Source organism: Gallus gallus, chromosome 6, assembly GCF_016699485.2.
Source record: "Gallus gallus isolate bGalGal1 chromosome 6, bGalGal1.mat.broiler.GRCg7b, whole genome shotgun sequence".
Lineage (NCBI taxonomy): Eukaryota > Metazoa > Chordata > Aves > Galliformes > Phasianidae > Gallus > Gallus gallus.
In genome coordinates this window covers 12,254,363-12,278,839 of record NC_052537.1, presented here as the reverse complement: position 1 = coordinate 12,278,839, position 24,477 = coordinate 12,254,363, and the positions used below count along the sequence as shown (strand labels likewise).

Sequence of the window (24,477 nt, the reverse complement as noted above, 5' to 3'; positions counted from 1 at the left end):
GACGTAGCTTTGTATTTCTGTGTGTATATTATATGGACATATGGATAGGATTTCCCCTCCTGTGCAACCACAGAGCCAAGGCAGGCATCACTGCAAAGCACGGACAGAAACCTATCTTCCCTCTCTCAGCTCTTTCTGGAGCCATGAAGCATGACTGCAGCCACTCTGGGGGGTTTGGATCCTGTATATCCCCATGGCTCTGCTTATTTATTGGAAAGATAAAGCTGCTTGCAAAAGCCACGTGAAACCCTGGCTGATAAATAGGAGTTAAATAAAACACAGAAGTGGCAGCTCACTATGAGAGATCCATTTCAATCGCACGCAGGTCACGCACTCCCATACCATACTTTTCCCACGCTCCAAATAAATCAACTGAAATAGACCGTGGTGTGGAATTTTTTTCTTTCTTTTTTTTTTTCTTTACATTATGTTAGAGTTCCAAAAAAAGGAAAAAAAAAAAAAAAGTGAACCCAACAAAATTAATAAATATTAAAAGTTAAAAAGCTCTGAATCTGGTATGTACAAAACTTTACACATTGCAGCACTGGCCAAGGAGGCAGGCAGCGTGGTGTGGGGCGAAGTGGGCATGCTGCAGCCTCTGCACGACTGGGAGAATGCCACTGGCACACAGCAGCCCTGCACCAACACCTCCACGGTAGCAAGGCTGAGCCAGCCCCAAAGCACCAACCTCCTCTGCCATACAGCAATGAACCACCGCAAAAACTAATGCAAGAAAGCCATAATGCCCAGGACAGCACCGAACAGAGGAGTGTAGCTGACAACTTTTTGGAGGTTGGGTGAGTATGCGTGCATGCTGCACCCTGCAGACATTACAATCCTGCACTGACACAGCTGCTGAAGCCACAGGAGAGATCTGTGCATCCTCCCGCCCTGCTCTGCATGGGGCTGGGAGGCTCCTGGGAGTGTAAACAGCACCTGCAGTGAAGCATTATCTTTGGCACAATAAATAATTGCTGACACTCCCAGAGGAGGGCCCTGTGGGGGGCACGAGATGCGGCAGGATATGAGGTGTGCTGGTTGCTGGCTCAGACACAGGGCTCCATCCCATCTCTCATGGCATCCACTTAATGCAGCAGTTGGGTCATCCTGCCTCAGCCCAGGGGTGATGTGGGGCAGGAGCATCTCAACATCCCTTTGGCTCTTTCAGTACCATTTGGTAGCACCACCAAAGGGTGATGGGGGCTTGCATGCCAACATGCTCCAGCCTCAAACATCTCCCAGCACCATGTATGTTGTGGATGCAGCACTCTGCTCATGCACTAATGGCACTGCAGATCACTCATCCCAAAAGTAGCGTGTCCTAAAGCCGCTGTGCTAACGGGGCATGCCCAATACTCTGGCCACCTCGCCAGCAAGCCCTGGACACGCACAGAACCACAGCTGAATTACAGCTGGGTTTGGAAAGTGAATCGGAGATAGTGAAGGACAAAGGAGCAGCTCCCTGTGTACGCACTTTGTGTGCTTCCTTCTTGGAAACTGAACACCAAAAATAGAGTCTTCTGTCCACCTACCATCCCATCCTCAGCCTCCCACTCTGTTCTTCCAACACAAAAGGAAGGTGCCCACCACCTCCTGTGCTCCCAGGCAAGGAAAAAGTGGATTTGAGGCATCTCCAAAACTGAAGGACACACTGCTCTAGAGATGCCCATTCTGCCTCTCATGCAGCCAGGAAGGCAACACCGTCACTGCCTCAGGTGCACCAAGCCATGCACACCTCACAACACCAGCCTGGCCCTCCTCAGATCTACCTTAGCAGCCCAGAGCCTCCTCCCTACCAGCACCCACAGCCAATGGAGGGGCAGAGTGTCCTCAGCTGAGGTCCAGCTCCCCTGCAAGCTGCGTGGAGCCCTATGCTTCTAAAGTGCTGTGCATATATCTAGTACTTGGCACAATATTTTTAATGGCATTAATCCCAACCCTTTTCCCACCATGGGAGAATAGGTGGAGGTGCAAGAGGGCAGCTCTCCAGCATAGCCATGACCCTAACCCCTTGGTGCTCTTCTTAGAGCTGAGCCCAGCATGATGTTGGGGACATGGTGGCATCCCTCCCGGCACTTGGGAATCCTGGTTTTCCCCACGGATCTCCACAATGCCTTGGTGCTCCACAGACACTGGGAGAAGAGGGTCATGGTCCTGGGGATGCCAGAAGTTGGTATTAGTACAAAGCTGGCCAAGGGCACTATTGGCTGAAAAGTCACCGCTGGGTGACAGGCATTTTGGAAACCCTGTTTCTGGTCTTTGGCTTTGTCCTTATTGCTCATGCTATGGTTGGTCCTCCTAGAAGAGGTCTCAGAAGAGAGGTTTTGCAGGGAGACCCCAGCTTCCTGAGCATCCTTGAGCTCCTACCCAAAGCTGGGTCTCTGAGAGCACCATGACAAATGTGCTGGAGGAGACAGGGGCTGGCCAAAGAGCCAGGGTCCTCCTTCCAATCCCCTTCTATCTTACTGCTTGGAGGGAAAGGAAAAGGCAACCTTAAAGCCCCCTGTTTAGCACCTTGGAAGTTGGTGGCCCATAGCTCATGGCCTGGGACTCTGAGCCACATATGGAAGTAAGAACCCTGCCTAGAGCAGCCAAGCTGCTTTTTGCTCCATTTGACCATTCTTTCCCCTCGTGGCACTGCCAAAACAAAAATGCCACAGCTGGGAGAGGGGAAATTAAAATCATGAGAAAACAGCAGTTTCCCCAGGAATTTTAGGAAGAGCCAGGTCATTTCCAAACCTGGCTACCCAGGAAAACCACTGCTGGAAGTGGGAGAAAGGGAGAGATGGAGAAAGAGGATGGAGGAGAACGGCTCCAGCTGAGGGGTCATGCGGGGTTACCTGGCTGCCTGGCCTCCACCCTCACCCTCTGTCCCCACAGATGACTCACTCGGGGCTGGGACCTCCCTGGGAGTTGCAGTGGTGGGGTTGGTGCCGGGTGTCCCCTGCACAGAGGAGCTGGGGGCAGTCGGACTGGGGGTCCCCACAGGGGTCCCCGTGGGGATGTCGGTGGGTGAGGCAGTGACGGAGGCTTTCTTGCCACAGGACTCGCAGCAGAGCTTGTTGTAGCCGGGAATGGAGCAGTAGCGGGCCAGGACCTCCATCTGGCAGAAGATGGATTTGTCCCCAAGGCAGGGCTCCCCTGGAGAGGGACAAAGCGGAGAGTGAGCATCAGTGAGCACGTGCAGTCAGGGTGGTATTCACCTCCACCAGGCACTAGTGCTAACCCTGCTCTTTGCCCCACTGCAGCAATTTTGGCAATGGATGGAAGAGGTGAGGGAGCTGGAGCATAAAGCCAATCCCAGGATGGAAGCTGTGGTGGATCCTCAGCTCCACGAGGTGGCAACCTGGCGCCAGTCTGTGCACCAGGGCAGGCGGGATGAGGTTACATTCACCCCAAGGGGGCTGCAGGATACCTCCTTCCCCCAGACACTTGCAGGGAGATGGCACCAAGCTGGGGCTGCAGGCACAGGCCATGCTGTGTGTGCCCGAGTCACCTGAGATCCGCTAGCCTTGCAGCCACCTGCCCTACCTGGCACAGTAGAGGACATGTGCCCGAACCGAGGTGAGCAGTGCAAGGATGAGGCCATGTGTTGGGGCACTTACTGGAGGAGATCTTGCTCACGGGGTTCTGGGGCCTCTCCCGGGTCTCCCACTGCCCTCCAGGTGTGACGTGGTCACTAGCATTGGCACTGGCGGTGATGCCAGAGGGCTTCCCTGCAGAAAGAGCACCAGGTATGGAGGCACTTGAAATATCTCAAAGGTGTACTTCTGGTGATTTTTTTTTTTTTAGAGATTTTCTTAAAAACAAGGTCCTTTGGGGAACATCTGGTTGGCCACCCAAAAATAATCCAGCCGTTAACTCCAGAGTGCCCACCTCCCTCCTACCCTTGCTCAAATCATCACCAGTCTGACAGAAAATCTGCAGCCATCTGCAGCGAGCCCACACCACAGGCTGTCCCCACACCCTCACTCTCACCCAGACAGACAGCCACGTGGCAGCCCCGGATGGCCTCTGGCTTGTCCCCATGGCAGCGCCCGCCGCTCTCCTCACCCCTGCAGACCACCTGCCGCTGCTGCACACCGTCCCCGCAGCTGGCCGAGCACTGCGCCCAGGGAGAGAAACATGGCATGTGGGTGACAACCAGGGCACCCCCATGGGCAGCTCTGAGCCCAAGCACACAGCCCCATCCCCACATCGTTTACCTGGGACCAGGCACCCGTCCTCCACTGTGCCGGGCAGGGCAGGCGGCTGCAGGGCCGGCGGGTCTCGGGCCGCTCAGCACTGCAGTACTTAGCGTGCAGGGTGCGGTTGGTGCCATCCCGCAGGCGCTGCACACACTGCACGGCCCGCACCTGCAGTCCCAGCTTGCCGCAGGACTTGCTGCAGGCACTCCACTCCTCAGCCACCCAGCTGCAAGGGGTTGGGGACAGCGTTAGTCGGGGGGCGGGAAGGTCCCTAGAGGGCAAATTGCAGCTCAAAATGGAGGATGGGAGCATCCATCCACCCACCCAACCAACCACCCACCCACTCCGAGGGACTCACGTAGGCTGGGAGCACTCCTGCAGGTTGCACCGCCGCCGGATGGGCTTGGGCTTCTTGCCGTTGTCACACAGGTTCCTATGCACCATGCGGTTGTCGCTCCTCCGCCGGCAGCCATACTTGGTGTACTGGATGCCTGGGAAGCGGGGGGTAGCATCAGGAGCCTCCCACTCCCTGTCTTCCTGCAGCCCCACCAGGATGGGTCCCCAAACCTCCAGGGAACCCAAGCACGGTGCCATGACTCACCCAGGGGATGCTCGCAGGGGTGCGAGCAGAGGTGCGAGAGAGAGGCTGCGAGGGCTGAGTAGACCCAGGGCCTCATCCCCAAAGCCACCCGGGTAGGTAGGGTGGACTGGAGGAGCTCAGCCACATTTTTGCAGCCAGGAAGAGCAAGCAGCATGCAGCAAGTGCAGCCAAAGAGCTGCTGCGCTCTGCCAAGTGAATGGCGCTCGCTTGGGAGCAGAGCAGATCGGGGCTAAGCTAGCGTAAAACATGAACTGTCTGTCACCCCGCAGGCAGCCTGGCTGCAGCAAGGTCAGCAGAGCCAGCAAGGGCTCAGCTTCCATCTCCATGAGTCCCAGAATCTTCCAGCACCCATGCCAGGAAGGAAAGCAGCAAGAGCCAGCACAGCCCGCTGAAGCCTCTTCATTTATTTCAGCACAGAGCCGTGCTCAGCGTGCCCAGTCAGCCTCACAAGAGCACACCGTAACTATAATACTAAGGGAAAAGTACCTCCTCCGCACGCCTTTGAGCACTGAGACCAGCTCTTGAGGGCCCACTCGTAGGAGTCCATCTCCTCCAGCAGGACATTGTTGTTGCCGATGAGCGGCAGCAGGTCCTCGTGGATGATATACCTGTACATCAGGCTGCTCCTCACCGCCTCCTCCCTGGCAACGAGCTGTGGGCGGCAAGAGAAGCAGGAAAGGAGGGCAGAGAATGAAGCATAAGTGATGCCCATGTTAAACACCCTCTCTTAAGCCACCCGTCACCTCCCACCACTGGGTGATGGCCACTCACCAGAACACTGATGGCCTCGTGCAGAGGGCCACTGGTTTTCAGGCTCTCCTTGCCTTGTTCCACGGTGTATTCCCATTCCAAGCCCATCTCAATGAACGTCTTGCTGGTGGTTTCTTGGCCCTTGGCGTTAAGGATGAAGTTACCAGTAGCTTGATTTTTAACAGCTGGAGGAAAGAAATAAGTACTTCAACATCGTCTCCCCTTTCACTGCCTTGGAAGGACTGGAATGACCCAAACAAGACCCTGCTCATGGGAATACTCAATAGGGCTAATAGCAGGTCAAGGGAGAGGTGAACAGAGCTGAGCAGATGCCAGGCCAGCTGCACCCTGGCACCTTAAAACCAGTCTCTTATCCCCCCCCCAGAGCAGAAGCTATCAGCATAGCAGTGCCTCCCACGAGTCTCCTGCTCTGTTGCTCCCAGTGCTCAGCCTAAACTGCCCCAAAAACCACCCCAGTGGGACGCACCAATGCTGTGGGATGCTGGCTCCATCTCCTCTATCTGCACGTGCCTCGCCCCCGCTGGAATCTCAAACATCTTCAGAACACTCCCTGGATGACAAAGTGGATGGAGGAAGGGAGGAGAAAGCTTTCAGAAACAGGGGCAAGAAGGGGTTGGTCCCCCCAGACACTGCCTCTTTGGGGTGCTGCCGTGGGACTGTGCACAGCTTCCTCACCTGGCTGCTTTGGGGTCTTGGCCAAGGTGCCCTTCACTGTCCGGCAGTGGGAGTTGTCACCCCCACAGACCCCACATTTGTCCTCCTGCTTCAGGGAGCCGACCTCCTTGTCACAGCCAACATGCTGTCACCCCAGGGGAAGAGAAGGCAAGCAAGGTCATGGCCCCATGTTTGTGGCATCACCATGCGCTCAGCCCCACGCTGTACACCAAGTCGGTCCATGGGCTAAAATACACATCCCCAACCTCCCAGGATGCGGATGAAGGGAATGCAAGAGCTTCTTCCCTGCCAGGGTCAGCTCCTTACCACGCACTCGCCCCGGACGCAGATGCTGTAGGGATCCCGGTAGCTGCACCTGGTTCCATCGTGAACAACCTGGTTCATGAATACCACATCCCCCGTCCCCTCGGACTGGCAGATCAGCTCGCACTTCTGAGCATCTGGGCAAAGCAGAAAGTAAACCAGCAAGCTGGCTGTCACCTTCAGGTCCCCAGCCTGCAGCAGGTGCCGAGGGATGGCACCCACCGTCGGGATGCTCGTAGGGCAGCCAGGCATGCTTGCTGTCACGGTGGGTGTAGTATGAGTCACGCTTGGAGCACTGCTGGGCACGGAAATCCTCATAGGGTCCTGGGCATTCCTCGCTGTTGCACACCTGGTGCTCATAGGTGGCTCCTGGGCAGTTGCGCCCACCGTAAGCTGGGCTGGAAAATAAAACAAGGGGGTGAAGGGAGCAGAGGGACAGGGATGCAGTGCAAGATGCACCTCCAGCTTCAGCCAGGCTGGGAGGCAAACGTACGGCGGGTTACTGCAGCTCCGGCTGCGCGAGCGCACACCGCCACCACACGTCCTGGAGCAGGAGCCGAACTTGGACCAGGAGCTCCAGCTGCCATCCTGGCTGTAGGGCTGTTCTGATGTCTTCCAGATGCAGTGACCCTTGAAGCACCACTGGAAGAGAAAAGAGGTGGGGTTTCGTCCTGAATCACGCCCGGGTCCAGGATTGAACCAGGCTGGGGGCATCTTCCTGTTGGCACGGCAGGACAGTCCAGGCAGATGACATCAATCCAAACTTCCACACAACTTCATCTGCACCCAGCATCCAGATTTCCACATCTCCTGGCTTCTCACCCTCCCATCTCTGAAGCTGTGAGCCCTTCCTTAGTCAGTACTCGCACTTTAACACTGTGCTAATGGGCATGCTAAGAGCTTGAAGTAAACCTGATGACATCACGAGCTTGGACACACAATGACACCATCTCTCTGTGTCATACAACCAAAGGAGTACTGCAAGGGCAGAGGGTTCAGGAAGAACAAAGTCCTTACCAGAGCCACGCTGGGCAACTGGAGGGAGAAATAAGGAATGACATCACATCTTCACGCATGGGATATGCCAAAAAAAAACCACAGTGGGCTCTGGAACCCAACCCAAAAGGGGAGAATGCAGTTAGTACCTTGCCCAAGGAGCACTCAGTGCCATCCAAGGGAGGCCCCTTCTTGGTCTTGCAGAAGTAAGGGTTGTCCGGGTGGCTGCACCACAGCTGCTTGCAGGGGTCAAAAGTACGGAACTGCAAAGCAAGCAGGATATTGGTGCTGGTAGCATCCTGCCCCACGGAGAGCCTTCTCTCAGGGCAGGAGAAGGTCCCAGGCTCCTGGTGGGCACGGGGCGAGGAGACAGGGGCTGGACAGCAGCGAAGTGGCAGCACAGGGACTATACTTACTGCTGTGCAGGTCTTGTAGCCCACGCCAAAGTCAAAGCGGCACTGTTCATCCATGGAGTAGTTAATGCCCGGCAGCTCAGGGAGTGAGGGCCACCGGTGCTCAAAGGGATCATCCAGCAGGCAGTCGTAGGAACTGTAGGATGGGGCAGAGGCAGGGGATTTCCCTCCTTCCCTCACCTCCCACTTCAGATATTCAGAAATCCCAGTTCTCTGAGTCCCAACACAAGCTATCTGCTGCCGCAACATGTGTTTCATAGAACCATAGAATCATAAAAAGGCTTAGGTTGGAGGAGAACTTAAAGATCATCCTGCTCCATCCCCCCCACCATGGGCAGGGTTGTCAACCACTGTGTGCCTGCGCATCAGCAGCAAAGAGCAACCCAACATCCCACTCTGCCTTCAGGCTTCGCTGGTGTTCTCAATGGCCTTGACACACAAAACCACTCTGCTGTGCTTCTGTTGCCTTTTGGAAGGGGAATGGGTAGGAAGCAACCTACTGTATGTAGCGGTTGAGCTCCTGCTTGCTGCAGCGGGACCAGTGGTAGCGGTGGAAGGCAGCCTGGACCAGCGGGGCCATGATGCTGCCCATACTGGTCTCATCAGCACAGCGGTTGCCCTGGCCATCATGTTCCATGCCCAACCTGTTGGAAAAAGACAGCGAATCAGGTTGCCCACGGGATTTGGCACCCCAGGAAGGGCGTGGGAAGCCCTCTAGGCCAAGCGCTGTGCCAGCTCTATTCCCATCACTTACACGTGGCCGGTCTCATGGGCCACCACGAACGCTGATGAGAAGCCATCCTCGTGATTGAGGGTACAGCTGCGGAGAGGGTGGCACATCCCCGTCACCGGTGCATAGCCTGCAGAAAGTGAAGGATGGAGAGGGGAAAGACAGCTTTTGAGAAAGGTAAAAAAAAAATAAAGGGATAAGCAAGAGCTGGTCATAATTCATACTACCCTTTTTGGCATCGAGGGGCAAGAAACTGTCAAAGAAAGGATTCACGGGTCTCAAAGAGCTTTGGCCCAAGCAGGGCAAGATTACCCTAGGTAGCTCTGCCACATCATTTAGGATGAGGGCAGAGGGTGAGCTAAGAGGAAGGGTGGGCTCAGCAGGAGACTGAACAGATGGGAACAGGAGGACCCCAACCCATCCATCACTCATCCTGCCACTGCAAGCTAACTGGAAGAGAGCCCCAGAGACAACAGCAGTTAAGCAGACAGTGTTTAATACTCCACAGTCAAAAGGAAAGCAAAAGTCAAGCTAGGAACCTTGAGAAAGAGTAGTGGGTAATTGGGTTTAACCGCACAGCAATGAGTCAAATCCTGGATAAGGCATTTTGAAAGATTTTTTTTTTCCATGAAACTTTCCACAAGAAAGAGCAACGACGTGGAAAGTTTTCTGGATGAGAGGGAATATATTTTGTCTAGAATGAAAATGGGATAATGTCCCAAACAAGAAGGTTGTCAGTGTCTGGCAGGGGAACAGGATGAGGAGAGGACACTGACATCCACAATGAAGGCCTGGGCAAGAACTGGGAGAAGGAAAGAGTTCTCAGCAGTGACAAGAAGTACCTGAAAAACATTTAGCTGGTAAAGACCAGCTCAGCACCTTCCCAGCCCCGTGAGGCTTTGCCACCAGCCATCTCACACTGCCCACCTCTTGCCCCAGCATTTCCCATGGCAAGGCAGTGCCCACACGTGGGGCAGCTCCTGCTCCAGCCTCTCGTAATGCAGAAAGCCAGAATTGCATCAGCTTTCCAAGATTACTCAGTGCTGGCCTCCGCCGCTCCCCTCCACAACGCGAGCTGCTGCCAGCACCAGAAGTTTTTACAGGCTCCCCAGGGCCCAGCTTGGCTCTGCAGAGGAGAGCAGTGAGGCTCCAAACCACAACGCTGTGCAGCATGAGGATGGAGATAGTGCTGGTCCTTCTGAAGCTGGACAGCTCGAGGGGAGCCTCAGCCACCTCCTGGGGAAAACCCACTGGTAAACCCCCCCAGCACTACATCTTCCAGGCTCCTGCCCGTATGCCAAAAAAAGGTCCTCTCACCACTGCCTTGAGGCACAGTCACTTGGCCAGAAAGCTTCAGAAAAACGAAATAAAAACTGGGTCACAGTGACCATACAGAGCCAGGTTCTCTAAGTCCCTGACAAGCTCCCTTGCTGGCTCTCCCCTGGCAGACTGCACGTACGTGACCGAGATTAATACAGTACCTTGCATACCTGCAGGACCAAAATCTTGCCTAGTGAGGAACACGGCGTGGTCGTGGTGCTCGGCGTGATCGGGGTCAGAGCGCTGCTGTGCGTGAGCCCAGCGGCACACCTGCTCCAGGCTCCGGGACGGGTTCCCACGCTCAATCAGGCTGACTGACTGGGAAAAGCAGCACAAATTCAAAATATAATAAAATAAAATCGAGGAGCTTAGCGTACTGGAAAGCAAGGAGCATTCCGATTCCTGCTCTGGCTCCTTAGCAAGATGCTGATGCTCAGCATTTTTCAGCTTTGCAGTGCTTGAACAACAGGCTTGGAGACCCCGGCAGAAAACATCTTCGATATCTTCAATTTTTGTTCAGGATGACCACTTTGCAAAGATGCACTCGTGGCAATCTCCTCTCTACCTGGTGGGCAGGTACCTGCTGAGCTCAGGAGCTGAAGAAGGGTCAGAAACGCTGTTCTTCCCATAAGGAGCCATGGGGGTTTTTATCCTGCCAAGTGCAAGGCAGAGACAAAAGGCCCAAGCAGAGGGGTTTCTTGAGACCGGTGGCAACCTCAACCAGAACTCAGTGTAGAAGCAGAGCCAGCTGCGCTCCGCTGCCTGCACCATGTCATCTCCCAGAATGCTCTCAGGAAACATCAAACAGTGGTGGCCTGGGACCTCACCCAGATCCAAACATCTGCACAGGGCTTCCACATCATCCCCAAACTTAAACAGTGACACAGCCAGCCACAACAGCTGCCTCTAGCACAGGGTTTTGCAATGATTAAATCACCCTGACCGCAGCCCCCAAGCCCTCATCCCACCTTCCCCTCCGCACATCACATCATCCTCTAGCCCCGAGCACAGACACTGCTGGGAGGGAGCCAGATGCACTGCTGGCTTCCACGGCCAGCAATGATGTTCCTCTCAGCCAGGATTTGCCAAAAATGAAACTGCCTCTGTTCTCATCCTTGCACTCCAGAGAACCATCGCCAGGTCTCTAGGATGCATTTTGTTTCTTCTGGCCAAGCAGAAACAATCAGGGCTTTTCTCTAAGATCCACTGGGGCTGATTGATGGACCACACACAGATATTACTGCATCGGGCTTGTTAGTATTCTTCCTAGAGCACTTTGTGTAGTGTAAGGGCTTACCATGAAATGCATAGCAAATTGCATTGTTCTATAGGAAACCTTCTGGCTCAAAACCAAAGAGCAACCTAAAAACCAAGAAACCCTCCTGTGTCCCGGTGCCTAGCACTGCCCTTACCTGACGGTAGCCCACCATGATCATCCTGACCAGCACAATGTTGATGTGGACACCCAAGGACTCATCGTGGTAAATTTCATCCACCTGAAGAATGAGAGAGAAAGATAAAGCAGAGGATGGGCAGAGATGTTCACAGCTAGCAAGGCAGCCCCTGCTCCCTGCTGCTCTCCACGCTGTTGCGTTCAGCATCCTCCCACCTGTCACTCATCCCATGCCCTGCAGGAAGAAGGGCTTAAAATAATCATCTCACGGCTTTCCAAGGAAATTCCTGGGAGGTGGAGCTGACACGGGTCCTCTGTCCTGCTCATCCAGGGTGCCTGACCCATAACCCACAGGGAGGTGCCTACAGTGCAGAGGCCAGCACAGAGATGTCTGGCCATCAGCTACGTGTTTAGCTTCCCACATAAACATGTACATCCTAACACTGTTGGCAACAAGCATTGCTCCCCGGATAGGTCCAGCCCTGCACGCTCTCACTCCTCTCCCACTTTCCAAGACCAGGTGCAAAGATCACATCTCCCTCCTCCCACCCCCAGCTGGCTTTGTTCTTGTTGTGCTTTAAAAACCACAGAGCAGACCGGCCGAAAAAGCAACATTTCCCAGGAATTCGGGGGCTCAGATGTTCAGTGACATCAGCAACACCAACGAGAGCGGCCGCCTTTCCCATGGGGCCCCTCCACCGCAGAGCATCCCACAGCAAGCTGCAGAGCTTGGTGGATACAAGGAAACGCTTGGGGCTGTCACGTCCTCGCAGTTGGAATAAAAATGAAAAAGAAGAAAAAAAATCGATCTTATCAAAGCAAGGGTATTACTCAGCTGTTGTCTTGGTGAGTCAAATCTGACCTACTGCTTCAAAACCCCAGGAGCAATCCACAGGAGGAGACAGCACAGCATAGAGAACAGGGAGGGCTTGTGAATCAGCACGGTAACACATATATCAGTGCTGCTGCTGGAGATCACTTTGCAGAGGAAATCATGAGTTATTGCCCTCTTTTTCTGCATTTTGGGAAAAAAAAAAGAGGTTTGAAAGGGTGGCTCTTAATGGAACTTCTCTCTGCTCTTCGTTTCACAAATACCTGTTCTGCTCAAACATGCTAACAGCAAACAGCAACATCCATCCTTTAACACTCACCACCCCATATTCTGAAGACGTATGATCAGAATTAATAAGCTCCCCAGCCCTTCAGCAGAAACACATGAATTTATGACTTTCTGTGGTTAGCAGGCATGGTGGTGATGGGCTGACACTTGGGCTTGGTGATCTTAGTCATCCATTCCAGCTTTAATGATTCTACGGTCAAGAAGAAAAGGACTCCAGGACTTCAAGAAACCATTGCTGATTTCAACCATCTTGGTTTTACTTCAGGTTCTCCCGGGGTTGCTCAAAACCTGGGATCTATGCAGGAGGACATGATGGTATTGAGGAGCAGCAGATGAAGCCCAAGATGAAGATACAACACAACAGCATGGATACCAGAGCATCCTGCCCCATGATCCAGCAGTGAGAAGGGGGAACTAACTTCCCTTAGCTCTTCCATGAGGAATATTAATATGAACATTATAAACAGAAGCCAGGTTTACAGCTTTTCTCCCATGTTTTTTTTTCCCCTTTTTCCTCTCTAAGCATCCACTTGAACAACAGCTGTGGATGCCGCATGGATCCAGACAATTTTCCAGGCGACATGAGAGCTTTGTGAGGCCCAGGACTGACAGCAGGCTTCTGTTTGAGTCAGTCCATTCCTGAACCCAGCATGAGCCAGCATTAGTGCAGCCACGTGACCACCAGCACTTCCATGGAGCAGCCCAGGGCTATGCAGAGGTAAGAGAAGCCCAATTCTGCCACATCTTGAATGCAGCAAACAGCTGAGAACAGATAACCTAATCCCCAGTCCAGCCCTGCTTAATGCATTGCTTGAGATGGTTCTTCACCACATCCCTATCTCTAAATCAAAGAGATGTGGATTTGAAGACTGGACTATTTGGTGGATAAAGAGTTGGTTGGATGGTCTCAGCCAGAGGGTTGTGGTCAATGGCTCTACGTCCAGGTGGATGCCAGTCAGGAGTTGTATCCTTTAGGTGTCCGTCATGGGACCGGTGCTCTTCAACATCTTTATCAACGACATAGACAATGGGATCAAGCGTTCCCACAGCAAGTTGGCCAGTGACACCAAGATGAGTGGTGCAGTGATGCAATAGAAGGAAGAGACACTATCCAGAGGGAACTGGACAGGCTTGAATGAGATTTAACAAGATCAAGTGCAAGGTGTTACACTTTGGTTGTGAAAATCTCAGATGTGCATACAGATTGAGAGAAGAACTTGAGAGCAGCCCTGCGGAGAAGGACCTGGGAGTCCTGGTGGGTGAAAAGCTGGACATGAGCCAGCAGAGTGCTCTTGCAGCCCAGAAGGCCAACGGTATCTTGGGCTGTGTCAACAGAGGGGTGGCAGCAGGGAGAGGGAGAAGACTGTCCCCCTCTACTCTGCCCTTGTGAGGCCCCATCTGGAATACTGTGTCCAGGCCCGGAGCCCCCAGCACAAGAAGGATGCAGAGCTATTTGAGTGGGTCCAGAGGAGGACCACGAGGATGACCAGAAGGCTGGAGCACCTCTCCTATGAAGAGAAAGGTTGAGGGAGATGGGTTCGTTTAGCTTGGGGAAGAGAAGGCTCCGGGGAGACCCCATTGCACCCTTACAGTACTAAAAGAGAGTGTACAAGCACTGCTGTGTAGGGGAACAGCTGGTGTACAGTGCTCCTTACCTAACAGGGTCAGATGTCAGCCTGTGTACTGCCATCATCTGGAAAGGCACAATCTGCAGCTTCATTTAAGAGAGATATACTGCAGAAGACACTAAAAGCATGGGCTGGAGGTGCAGCAGCAAGGCCAGCAGCCTGCAGCACGCTGGGGGGCAGCAGCAGTGCAGCACAGCACCATGACCCCGCTCCCACCGTGAGCCGCCCCGCAGCCATCTAGACTCCCCCATTCCTGAGGGAAGGCAAACACAAAGAGAGCACGAGAAGAATTTGCCAGGCGAGCAGAATCGCTGACGTTTCCAAATCCCAGGTCTCGCGGGCAGGGCGGCCAAGTCATCCTCAGCCACTTGCCCTGAGCTCGCATGCCTCCACGCAACGGCTGCGCTGTCCCAAACACACGAGCTCATGCACGGCGGGGAAAGCGCATGCATGTGTAAGAACAACACCAGAGGTATTTGCTGTTGTTATTGCATCGCCAGCAAGGAGGCAGCTCACAGAGCTGACTTTTATTTTGCAAGCCCCGTGGGGAGGGAAGAGAATCTCTGCCTGTTCAGCACAGCAGTTAGGTAACCCCAGGCTAAAAATAAAGCTGGAGCTTTGCTCTTTCCCCAAATCCCTCTTACGTGGGGTCTCGGCAACACTTTTTCCCTACAAACAATGAACTCCCAATGCGCTGGAGGGAGCGCACAAGTCAAAGCCTGGCTCTGACTCATGGGGTTTCCTTAGAAACCCGAAACAATGGGAAAACACCAAGCACATCATGCAGTTACCCAAACTGTGGGGCACAAACCCCAGTGGTGTGCAGGGTCCCACAGCAGCCCCGCTCCCACCCAACGCAATACCTCCAGGGAGGCGTTTATCCGCATTACGTTACTTTGCCCCTTTCATTGCTGCAGTGCTTCCCACCCTCCTCATTCAATTCCCAGTCCCCTTTATCTGAGCAGTCGGCACCCCGGTGAAAAGCGCTGCCGCCAAACCATGAAATGGGGCTGAAAACTGCCTTTTGATGCACACTGGCAGCCCTTGTTCCCTGGTGGCAAGTGGCAATGAGCTCATCTCCGGCACCCCAAACACAGGAGACCCCACAGCATCCTCCGTGTGCAGGAGGAGTTAATGGGAAAATGGGGAAAAAACTGTCAAAAAGCAGTTTGTGGATATGGTGTTGGAATTCCCATCGCCCTGCACACCAATACCTAGCATGGGGAAAGCATCAGGGAAGAAAAACTTGCAGGGAAGGCATTGGGCTCTGTAAAACAAGCAACTTCATAAGATCATAGAATATCCCAACTTGGAAGGGATCCATAAGGATCACCGAGTCCAACTTCAACTTCTCCATCTCCTGCATGTATTTGGGGCCGGTGGCATTGAAAACACCCTGAGGATCCACCCAGAGGAGGCTCACACCTCCTCTGAAAGGTGGCACACCAGCACACCCCTCCTTCACACGGTTTGCCCCACAGCCCAAAGAATGAAGCATGGCAATCCCTCCCCACAGCCACCCCCGGGGACTGCCCAGCAGTGCCTTACGATGTTCATCAGGGTGAGGACGTAGTTCTGCACGTGCTCCTTCCCATGGAAGCGCACCACCGAGTCATCGACAGCCAGCAGCACCTCGATGTTGTAGCCATCCCTCCTGGCGTGCCGCCGCCGGCGCTCTGCTTCGCCCAGCCGCTCAGCCAGCCGCTCCAGCGAGTTGGGGAGCTCACCCAGCTGCACGCCTGGCCACCGGGGGGGCAGGAGGAGAAGGAGAGGGGGTGAGGAGAGCCAGTGCTGAAGGTCAGGTTAGGGGCTCAGCGCAGCTTGCTGATGCTGGGTGTGGAGGTGGTTGCGGTACGGTACAGTGAGCCCATGAGGATGGGCCTGCCGGGGAACATGTGCTGGTGGTGGTTCACCCCACATAACGAGGTTTGGGTTGGGTTTTTGGATCCATGTCTTCAAGGGTACTACTTCTAATTAGGTCCCCCTTGTAATGGTAATGCCTCAGATCAATGGAGGAGAAACACCGAGAATCCCCCTGCTGCAGCATCCTGCTCTCCCCACCCCACCAGCAACCCTAATCCCAAACACCTACACATACCCTGCTGCCCTTAATCTATACAGAAAGCCCCAGATTCCTCCCCAGGAGGAAAATACAAGCCAAGCAAGCCCAAGTTTTAGGAGGGAAGGGGCAGGGCAGCATGAGGATGCAGAAATCTGAGAGTGCAGGAGGTGGGAATGCTGTTTTGGTGGTGTTCCAGAGCCTTAGAGATGTAGCACTGAGGGATGTGGGCAGTGGGCAGGTGGGGGTGGGCTGAGTGGGCTGAGAGGGCTTTTGCAACTTGAATGATTCTGTGATTCTATGATTCAAACAACCCAGAAAGTGCCAAATCCACCCCCAACAATAAGCCGTGGAAGTGTTGCAAAGCCAAAGCCAAGCTCTTCCTGTGGGGGACAGGCATGTCCTAGCACCTCAGACACCAGCAGGCTGCATGCCCCTTCCCAGACCACCCCCCAGTCTGGCACAACCAGGTACTTTACAGAATGCAGGGGCCCTACCTGGGGGCTGTGGGGGGCCACGCTGGACAGCCGTGCGGGGATACACGACGTGGGCACGGCCCCGTGCCTCTGTGTCCTGCTGCCCGCGCTCCAGAGGCTCAATGAAGAACTCACCGCTGTCTGTCCGGATCAGGCCAGCCTGCAGGATGCAAGGAGACAGGAAAAAAGAGGAAAAATGGGAACGCTGCGTCCGTTTATACACCCACGTTTGGAACTAAATGGGCTCATTTGGCCACTGTTAGGAGAGCTTCCCTACTAAGCTGCCCTATACCCTCAACGTTGGTGCCAGCCCTGCATGGCACCGGGCTGACTTCACTGCCAGATGCACGTGGATGAACCTTAATTTCTTCTGTGGGTAGGAAAAAAAAAGAGAGAGAAAAAATAATCCCAAAACCCCAAGCACACTTCAGGTTACATCTGTACATGGCTCCAGAGCTCTATCTCTTCTCACCAAGTTCCCCTGCATCCCCTGTGCCAGGGGACACCCGGCTGTCCCCACACACATCCTTGTCCCCCAGGCCACCAGGAAGGGAATTGGCCATTCCCTGCTGCGATGGCAGTGGGAGGAAGGAAAGGAACACCCATCTCCACCCCGAAGCATTTGGGATTAACACAGGGGAATCCCTTTGGCGACACACTGGGCAGCACCACAAGTCCCACTGCTTCCCAAATCCTGGCAAGTGTGGGCAGGACATACAGATCAGTCCCCCAGTCACACAAGCCCATTCCTACAGCACAGCATGGACCCACTGGAGCACTCATTAGGGCAGCATGGACGTGTCACCACGTCCCCATGGCATCAGCCAACCTGGCTTCATTATGTTTCAGCAAATTTCCTGCTCTGCTTTGCTTTTCTCAGCTGTCCACCTCCTCCTGGAAGCAGATCTGGGGTTGCTGTGGGTTTGGTCCTCCTTCTCAAGGAACCTCAGCACACCACACACATCCTTTCCTCCCACCCTGCATGCAGCCACAGCCCCAGCACAGGGCACCGGGGGTCTGTGCTCCATGGGGACAGGGGTGGATCCCAGAATTCGACCACCACATTTACAGTCCCTGCTCCCCTCAGATACCAAACAGGAAGCTCTCCCCATGAAGAGCCCCATTGTTTAAGCTTACAGCTGCCAGACATCGTTACCACCGAGGATACAAACAACACAAAAGTCCAGAAGGGTGACTGAATTTTAGAACTCACATAAACATCTCAGAGCTCCCCACCAAGGTGAGCTGTCGGCCACCCCACTGCCCAACACGAACCACACAGCCCTGAGGGCAGAGCCCCGGGCACGGCCCCAAGCACGGCCGGCACGCCGGGATTCCGCACGCGTGAATGCGCCCAGCGCTTCCCACTGCCCGGCGCCGGACGCAGCGAGCAGGGCTGCTGCCTTTCCCATAGGATATTCCCCATTGGGACGCAGCGCTCGAGAAGGTCTCTTTGAAGTCAGGCCTACCAGAAAAAAAAAGGGAAAACGCTGATATTTTTGGAAGCAGCCCTCAGCACTGCGACCGCTGCCAGAATGCGGAGGGCTGGGGAGGATGAAGGCTCTCCTCCAGTTCCTCGCTGAGCCCATATGGCAGAGGAGGGGGGGTGCCTCCACATCCCCAGCACCCCCCAGGGATAAAACTCCCCAGGAGCCTCGGGAAACCCTGAGCATGGAAAAATTCACCAACTGTCCAGGGAAGCAGAGAAGGGGGGAGCGGAGACGTGCCTATGGGTTTTTCCTACGCGCTTCACACTTCATTTGAACAAACCGTCCCAGAAAGCAGCGCTGCGGGAACACACTCAGCCAGGGGTCGTGTGGGGAGAGGGTTTGGGACACAGCGCAGTGTGCCCCACTACCTGCTTCTACCCCAGCCTGCAAAATGGGGTGGAAAGCAGCGTCTGGGGGACTCGTGGCTGCTGGGGGGATGCTGGTGGCTGCTCCAGCACAAATAGAGTCAGTCAGGTTGGGACCGGCAGAGCCAAAGATGCTCAGGGTGGGCACAGCCCCAAAGCTGCCACCCAGCATCACAACTTGCAGCAGAGAGCAGCTCTCACCGCAGCAGCAGCACTACTGGCTGCTTGCTGGAGGCAGAGGAAACATCCCCACCACTTTCAACCGCATCCAAGTTCACCGGCTGCGGAGAGCTCCGGGTCACAGAGAACTCTCTGCTGTTTCCCAGCCTTGCTGCATTCAGAGGAGATGCTTCCAAAGCTGGGGATGATGAGCTCAAACTGCTGGCAAAAAATAAACTGCCGGATGGACGCGGAGTATTTATTTCTAGCCCTGCTGCTCTATCATTTCTGCTCGTAGAGCAACACCACGCGCCGTATAAAAAGAATGGAATGCCAAATTGTTTGTGCTAGCAGCCAAAAACAGCTGCGGAACTGCCAGAATAAAACAATAAAAAAAGAAGCAAGGGGGAAGGAAAAAAACGAAATGAGAAGTTTAGAGCAACCAAAGTGCAACCTGGGAAGCGATACCGGGAGGAAATAGTAAACGCTGGCACGGAAAAGGAGAGTTAAATTGGAGTAAATTGGCCCAGAGGAAGTTCAAAGGGCAGTGATTTGAGGTGTAGAAAAGTGTGGATAAACTCCTGAAGCATATTCAGAATAGAACCCTGTGGGCAGGTTGGGTGCTGGGGATGAAGAGGCAACGGGGCTGCTGCGTTGCTGGATCACCCTCACACAGCCATCCCAAGGCCACCAGAAAGCCCAAATACGTGAGCTACTGCCAAAACCACAGGGATGCTCCTCAAAATGATGCCTGGAGGATGCATGGGCTTGCTTGGGAGAGGGACATGCGGGCAGAACTATAGAACCACTGCATGACTGGGTGGGAAGGGACCTTAAAGCCTACCCAGCCCCACCCCCTGACGTGGGCTGGGTGCCCCCCAGCAGACCAGGCTGCCCAGGACCCCATCCATGGCAACTGAGCACCTCCAGGGATGCTGTCTGGGTGAGGAAGGAGCAGCACTGCCACCCTCACCCTAGTGGCCATGGTACCCACAGGGCAGCATCCCCTGACCCAGACCTGCCAAGCTCTTCATCTTGGGACACCCAACCCAAAGCACGAAGAACCCCAACGGTGCAGAGCCCATACCTACCAGCCCATCACAGTTGCTGATGGCCACAGCGCCACCGGGCACCCCGGTGATGTCCCCAGTGAAGAGGCAGTGATGCTGCAGGGGCTGCCGCAGGCGCAACCCAAAGTCCTCCTGCCACTCAGCCACAGCACGTGGTGGCACCAGGCCGGTGTTGGGCCGCAGCCGGAGGTGCAGCTCGCGGCCCAGCACCGTGACGTTGAAGTAGATCGGGCGGCTGCCAGCACCGTGCTGGGAGGACGCATGGTGGGCCCCACGGCGGCGGCGGGCTGGGGCAGGGGGACAGGGAGCTTCAGTGGGGGCCGTCGTTGCTGTGCCACCGGACAGTATGTGGGAGAGGAAACGGCCGCGGCAGTCGGCGCTGAAGGGCACGGTCACGCCATACTCGCTCAGTTGGCCGGATAGCAGGAGCTCTGTGGGAAACATGGGTGGGCTGAAGGATGGGTGGGTGGGAGGATAGGTGGGTGAGTGACCAGACAGGTGGGTGAATGGATAGGCGAGCAGGTGGGTGGACAGAAGGATGAGTGGGTGGGTGAATGGATGGATGGGTGAGTGGGTGGGTGGAAGGATGGGGGGAAGGATGGGCGGGTGAGTGGGTGGATAGGTGAGCGGGTGGGTGGATGCAGGGATGGATGTGTGAATGGATGGGTGTGTGAATGGATGGGTGGGTGAATGGGTGACCAGATGCGTGGGTGAATGGATAAGTGAGTGGGTGAGTGGATGGGTGGATGGATGGACAGATGGAAATGGATTTGGGGTAGATTGGGGTCACCCCAGGCAGCATTCCTCCCAACACCACTCCCACCCCAACTGCTGCTCACATTCTAACTCTCTCTACGACCCCCACTGCTGATACCATCCTACTGCTCGTCCCCAACCCCACCCACCCTACCTCCTCCCAGCCCCGAATCCTCCCTACCACCCCCCAGCTCGGTCCCCCCGTACCTGGGCCGCCGGCGGCCAGGCATCCGTGCAGCGGGACGAGGCAGGAGAGCACCAGCCGCAGATAATCCATTTGGGGCCGGCGGCTGCGGGGCGGGCGGGGCTCACACAGCTCGGCGCCCGCCTTCCCCCCGCGCCGCCGCCGCCGCCGCCGCCGCTGCCCGGGGCCGGGGCCGCCGCCTGCGGGGAACGGGCGGCGCCGAGCTGCGCGCCCGCGGCCAACGCCGCCGCCGTGAGGGCAGCACGGGGCGGACCGAGGCGGGGCGTGGGGAGGGTGGGGAGATGGGCAGGGGACGGGAGGGGGAAATAGGAGCAGCGAAAGGGGAGGTGAAAACAAAAGGGAGGCGGTATTGAAGTGGAGGAAAAGTACACGAAAAGTGAAGGAAGGGGGGAGAGAAAGGGGAGGAAAAATAGTAAACCAAAAGAAAAATGGAAATAGTAAGGAAAAGAAGGGGGAAAAAAAGAAAAAGGAAAAAAAAAGAAGGAATAAAGAGCGCAAAAGTGGAAGAAGAAAAATAAAAAGAAAAAAAAAAGGAGCAAAAAAGGGGGAAAAGTGGAAAAAGGAGGAAAAAAAGTGGAAAAAAAAAGAAAAAAGTGAAAAAAGAAGAAAAAAGAAGGAAGGGAAAAAAAAGGAGAGGAAGAAGAAAAAAGGAGGAAGAAGAAGGAGGATAAAAAGAAAAAAAGGAGGATGAAAAAGAAAAAGAAGAAAAGGGGGAAAAGGGAAAAAAAGAAGGAAAATTGAGGAAGAGGAAGAAAGAGCAAAAAAAAAGAAAAATGAGGACAAAAAAAGGTGAAAAAGAAGAAAAAATGAGGTAAAAAAGGAGAGGAAAAACAGGAAACAAAAAAAATGGAGGAAAAAAAAGAAAAAAAAAAGAGGAAAAAATATTAAAGAAAACCAAATAAAGAGCATTCAAAATGTACAAAATAAAGACCAAAAAAATAGGAGAAAAAAAAAGCAGGGGGGAAAAAAAGCAAAAAAAAAAAAAAAAAAAAAAAAAAGAGGTTAAAAAGAGGAAGAAATCAGCGAAAGAAAAAGCAAAGGGAAACAAACAAAATTAATACCAATAAAGGCCAAACAAATAAAAAAGAAAAACAAAAAGCAAAGATTTTGAAAAGAGAAAAAAAAAAAAGAAAGAAAGAAAAAAAGCAGCAAATTTACACAGTTGTTGGTGTGCATTTCATGCACTGCATGACCTCATCCCTCAGGCATGCCGGCCCCGATTAGATTAAAACCCAAAATATTTACTGCCGCCGCACCGGGGGCAGAAGGCACGCATTGGGGAGCGCAGCCCCAGCCTGCAGGGCTGTGTGTGAGGCCTATGGGGGAAAGCCCCATGGAGGTGTGGGGAGCTGCCGAGGAGGCCGCCATGCCTGGACAAGAGCGCGGCACTGCAGGGCTCGGTGCTGGAGGCCGTGGGCTCGGCCTCCAGGCTGTGTTCCCATCGTGCCGAACAACAGGAGGCTGCCCTGGGGTGGGAGCGATGTGGGAAGAGGGATCCGTCCGTTCTTCAAGACGGAGACGCTGTCCTTTGGGTCAGGCTGCCCAGGACCAACACAACCATCAGCCCTTCCCGCGCAACGGGAACGGACCAAAGGAGATCCGTTCCTGCAGAGCTGGGCGGCTGCCAGAGCCTGCTGGGAAAGGAGAGGGGAAAAAGTTGCTCTCCTTCTAGGAATGGCCACTCCGGCTGACAGAGCCGAGAAACCCCCCGCCATCCCAAATGTCTGCGGGGACCCCAGTGGCAACGTGGGGCAGTGGGGATGGGGAGTGACGCATTGAGCCATGGGCTCCCACAGGGGTGAGTTTGACCGCAAGCCACTCAGCAGGCAAATATCCCAAATAAATAGCAGAGAACTGAAGAGATGAGTGCAACGAACAAGGCCGGCTCTGCACAGCCTCCCCGTAGATGCACCTTCCCCTTTGCACGCTTAATCATTTTTAATCACGTCCCACTTACTGCTGCCCGAAGCCCAAAGCGATGCTCTGTGTCTCCTCCCCATCCCCCGGGGCTTTGCTCATCCCCACACTGCTCATCACTCCTGCACGGCCACACATCACACTGAGCCACCGCTCACCTTCATCTCGACACAGGGAAGATTAATTTTTCATGTGTGCAGGGACCAGAAAGCAGCCCTTCTCCTCACGACGTGCAAGGAAACATCGCTTCGAACCCACACTCTGCACTGTGCCCCCAGCTTTTGCTATTGCTGCTGTTAATGGATGCAGGCTGGGGCTGCTGGGGGATGGCTTTATTTTTAGTTTTCCGAGCCCTGGCTCTGCAGAAGCATCTTAATTGCTATTCTTTAGCTGGAAAATGAAATACAGATGCGTTGCCTCGCTGAGGTCCAGCAGCCTCCCGCGTGGCGCAGAAGGGAAAACATGGGAACCTGCAGAGGGTTGTGGGGTCAGGGCTGTTGGCCGATGTTAGCCCAGCAGAAAAAATCCACCCGTACACTCAATCAATAGAGGGGGGCACTGCCCCATTGACGAATGGGGTGCCCAATGTGCAGGCAGCCCCCCAACCTGCCCTCTGTGCTGCATCGACCCTCAAAGAGAAGCTCCTTATGTGTATATCACTTCATTATACCCATGTATATTCAATTATACCCTTATTCGTGGCCTTTGAAGTGGGAATAAACAATAATAAGAAGAAGAAATACTTAAGCACTAGCGTGTTTCGGCACACATGGGACACCAACGCCCAGCACAGCGCCATCTCCAGCAGGCAGAGGGCTGGGGAGGTGGCTGCGGTCCCTCTCCAAGCAGCAGGGTCCCACATCCCATCCCTCCCACAAAGCCCGCGTTCACTGACGCAAATAGCTTCTTTCCATCAGTGGAACGTGGGTGTTTTCCTAAAGGCATTGAGTTTCCACGTCCCACCCGGGCATCCCTCTGGGGATGCTGTGGGGCACACCTCGAAGCAGAATTTCCTTCCTACTTGCAAACATCGCCCTCCTTATCCCAGTAACAGTGAGGGAGTGTGCTGGGGGACTGCTGGGTGCAGGCATTCCTGATCCCCACAGAGCCGGGATGCCTGAGGCCGAGGGCTCTGAATGCCTGCACACTGCAGCCCTGATGTTCCCACCCCAAAATAAATAGGGCACGGTCGCTTTTCACACCCAAACGCATTCATACCCGTCAGCCCTTTTCTTCCAGACAATTGCTTTTGGCCCGTGTTGGAAATCGCTTGTCACGAAGGTGGGAAAGCGGAAAGAAGCCTTTGAGACCCCAGTGCAGGTGATGCAAATCTCCAGCCTTCATTACCCAGATTAAAGGGCTGAGGGGCTGCAGCAATTAAAGGCTTGCTCATTAAGCCCCTGCTCAGCACCCCCCCTGTTGTTAGGGAGGGTGTGGGCACAGCCCTCCCTCCCCTGCCCCTCATTATGAACCCATCCCCATCACTACAAAATCAGCAGAAGATACCCAGCAAAACAACGACGCAGCCAGAAAGAAAAAGCAAAACCAAAAGGCCCACTTCAGCTGGAAAAATCAAATGCTATCGAGGGAACGTTGAGGGAAAGCGGGGCTCTCGCAGTCACAGCAGGAACCAAGCCAAGGAGGGCTATTTTTTTTTTTTTTAAAGAAGAAAAAAAAGCACCTCATGCTATTTTTAAATTACTTTTTTTCCAGCCTCCTCTTTCTGCTCTCCGCTGTCTGCGCCTCCTGCTGCTGGCAGTGGATGAAAGCGGGCAGCTCCAGCCATCCCCAGCACCCGGGTGCCAGCAGGAGGGAGCCCCTTCTTGATCATTTCGCGCCCAAT

The 24,477-nt window shown here is 54.4% G+C and overlaps 1 protein-coding gene across 2 annotated transcripts; it reads right to left on the bottom strand.

Annotated features, from left to right (window-relative positions):
• Positions 1 to 388: 388 nt before the first annotated feature.
• Positions 389 to 20,964, bottom strand: ADAMTS14 (ADAM metallopeptidase with thrombospondin type 1 motif 14). 2 transcript variants are annotated; one of them, XM_004942045.5, is made up of 22 exons: positions 20,720 to 20,964; positions 19,778 to 20,187; positions 16,694 to 16,832; positions 15,686 to 15,876; positions 11,409 to 11,492; positions 10,158 to 10,314; positions 8,701 to 8,806; positions 8,447 to 8,590; positions 7,950 to 8,082; positions 7,683 to 7,796; positions 7,031 to 7,179; positions 6,760 to 6,935; positions 6,541 to 6,674; positions 6,235 to 6,358; positions 6,026 to 6,109; positions 5,560 to 5,723; positions 5,275 to 5,440; positions 4,546 to 4,678; positions 4,206 to 4,413; positions 3,979 to 4,105; positions 3,606 to 3,716; positions 389 to 3,141 (listed from the first exon to the last, which is right to left on the bottom strand). In XM_004942045.5, exons 1-22 carry the CDS (start codon positions 20,787 to 20,789, stop codon positions 2,837 to 2,839), a joined length of 3,429 nt encoding a protein of 1,142 aa, XP_004942102.1. In that variant the 5' UTR covers positions 20,790 to 20,964; the 3' UTR covers positions 389 to 2,836. The 2 variants fall into 2 exon arrangements, with proteins under 2 accessions (XP_004942102.1, XP_003641522.2); XM_003641474.6 differs by having other exon boundaries at positions 10,167 to 10,314.
• Positions 20,965 to 24,477: the final 3,513 nt, after the last annotated feature.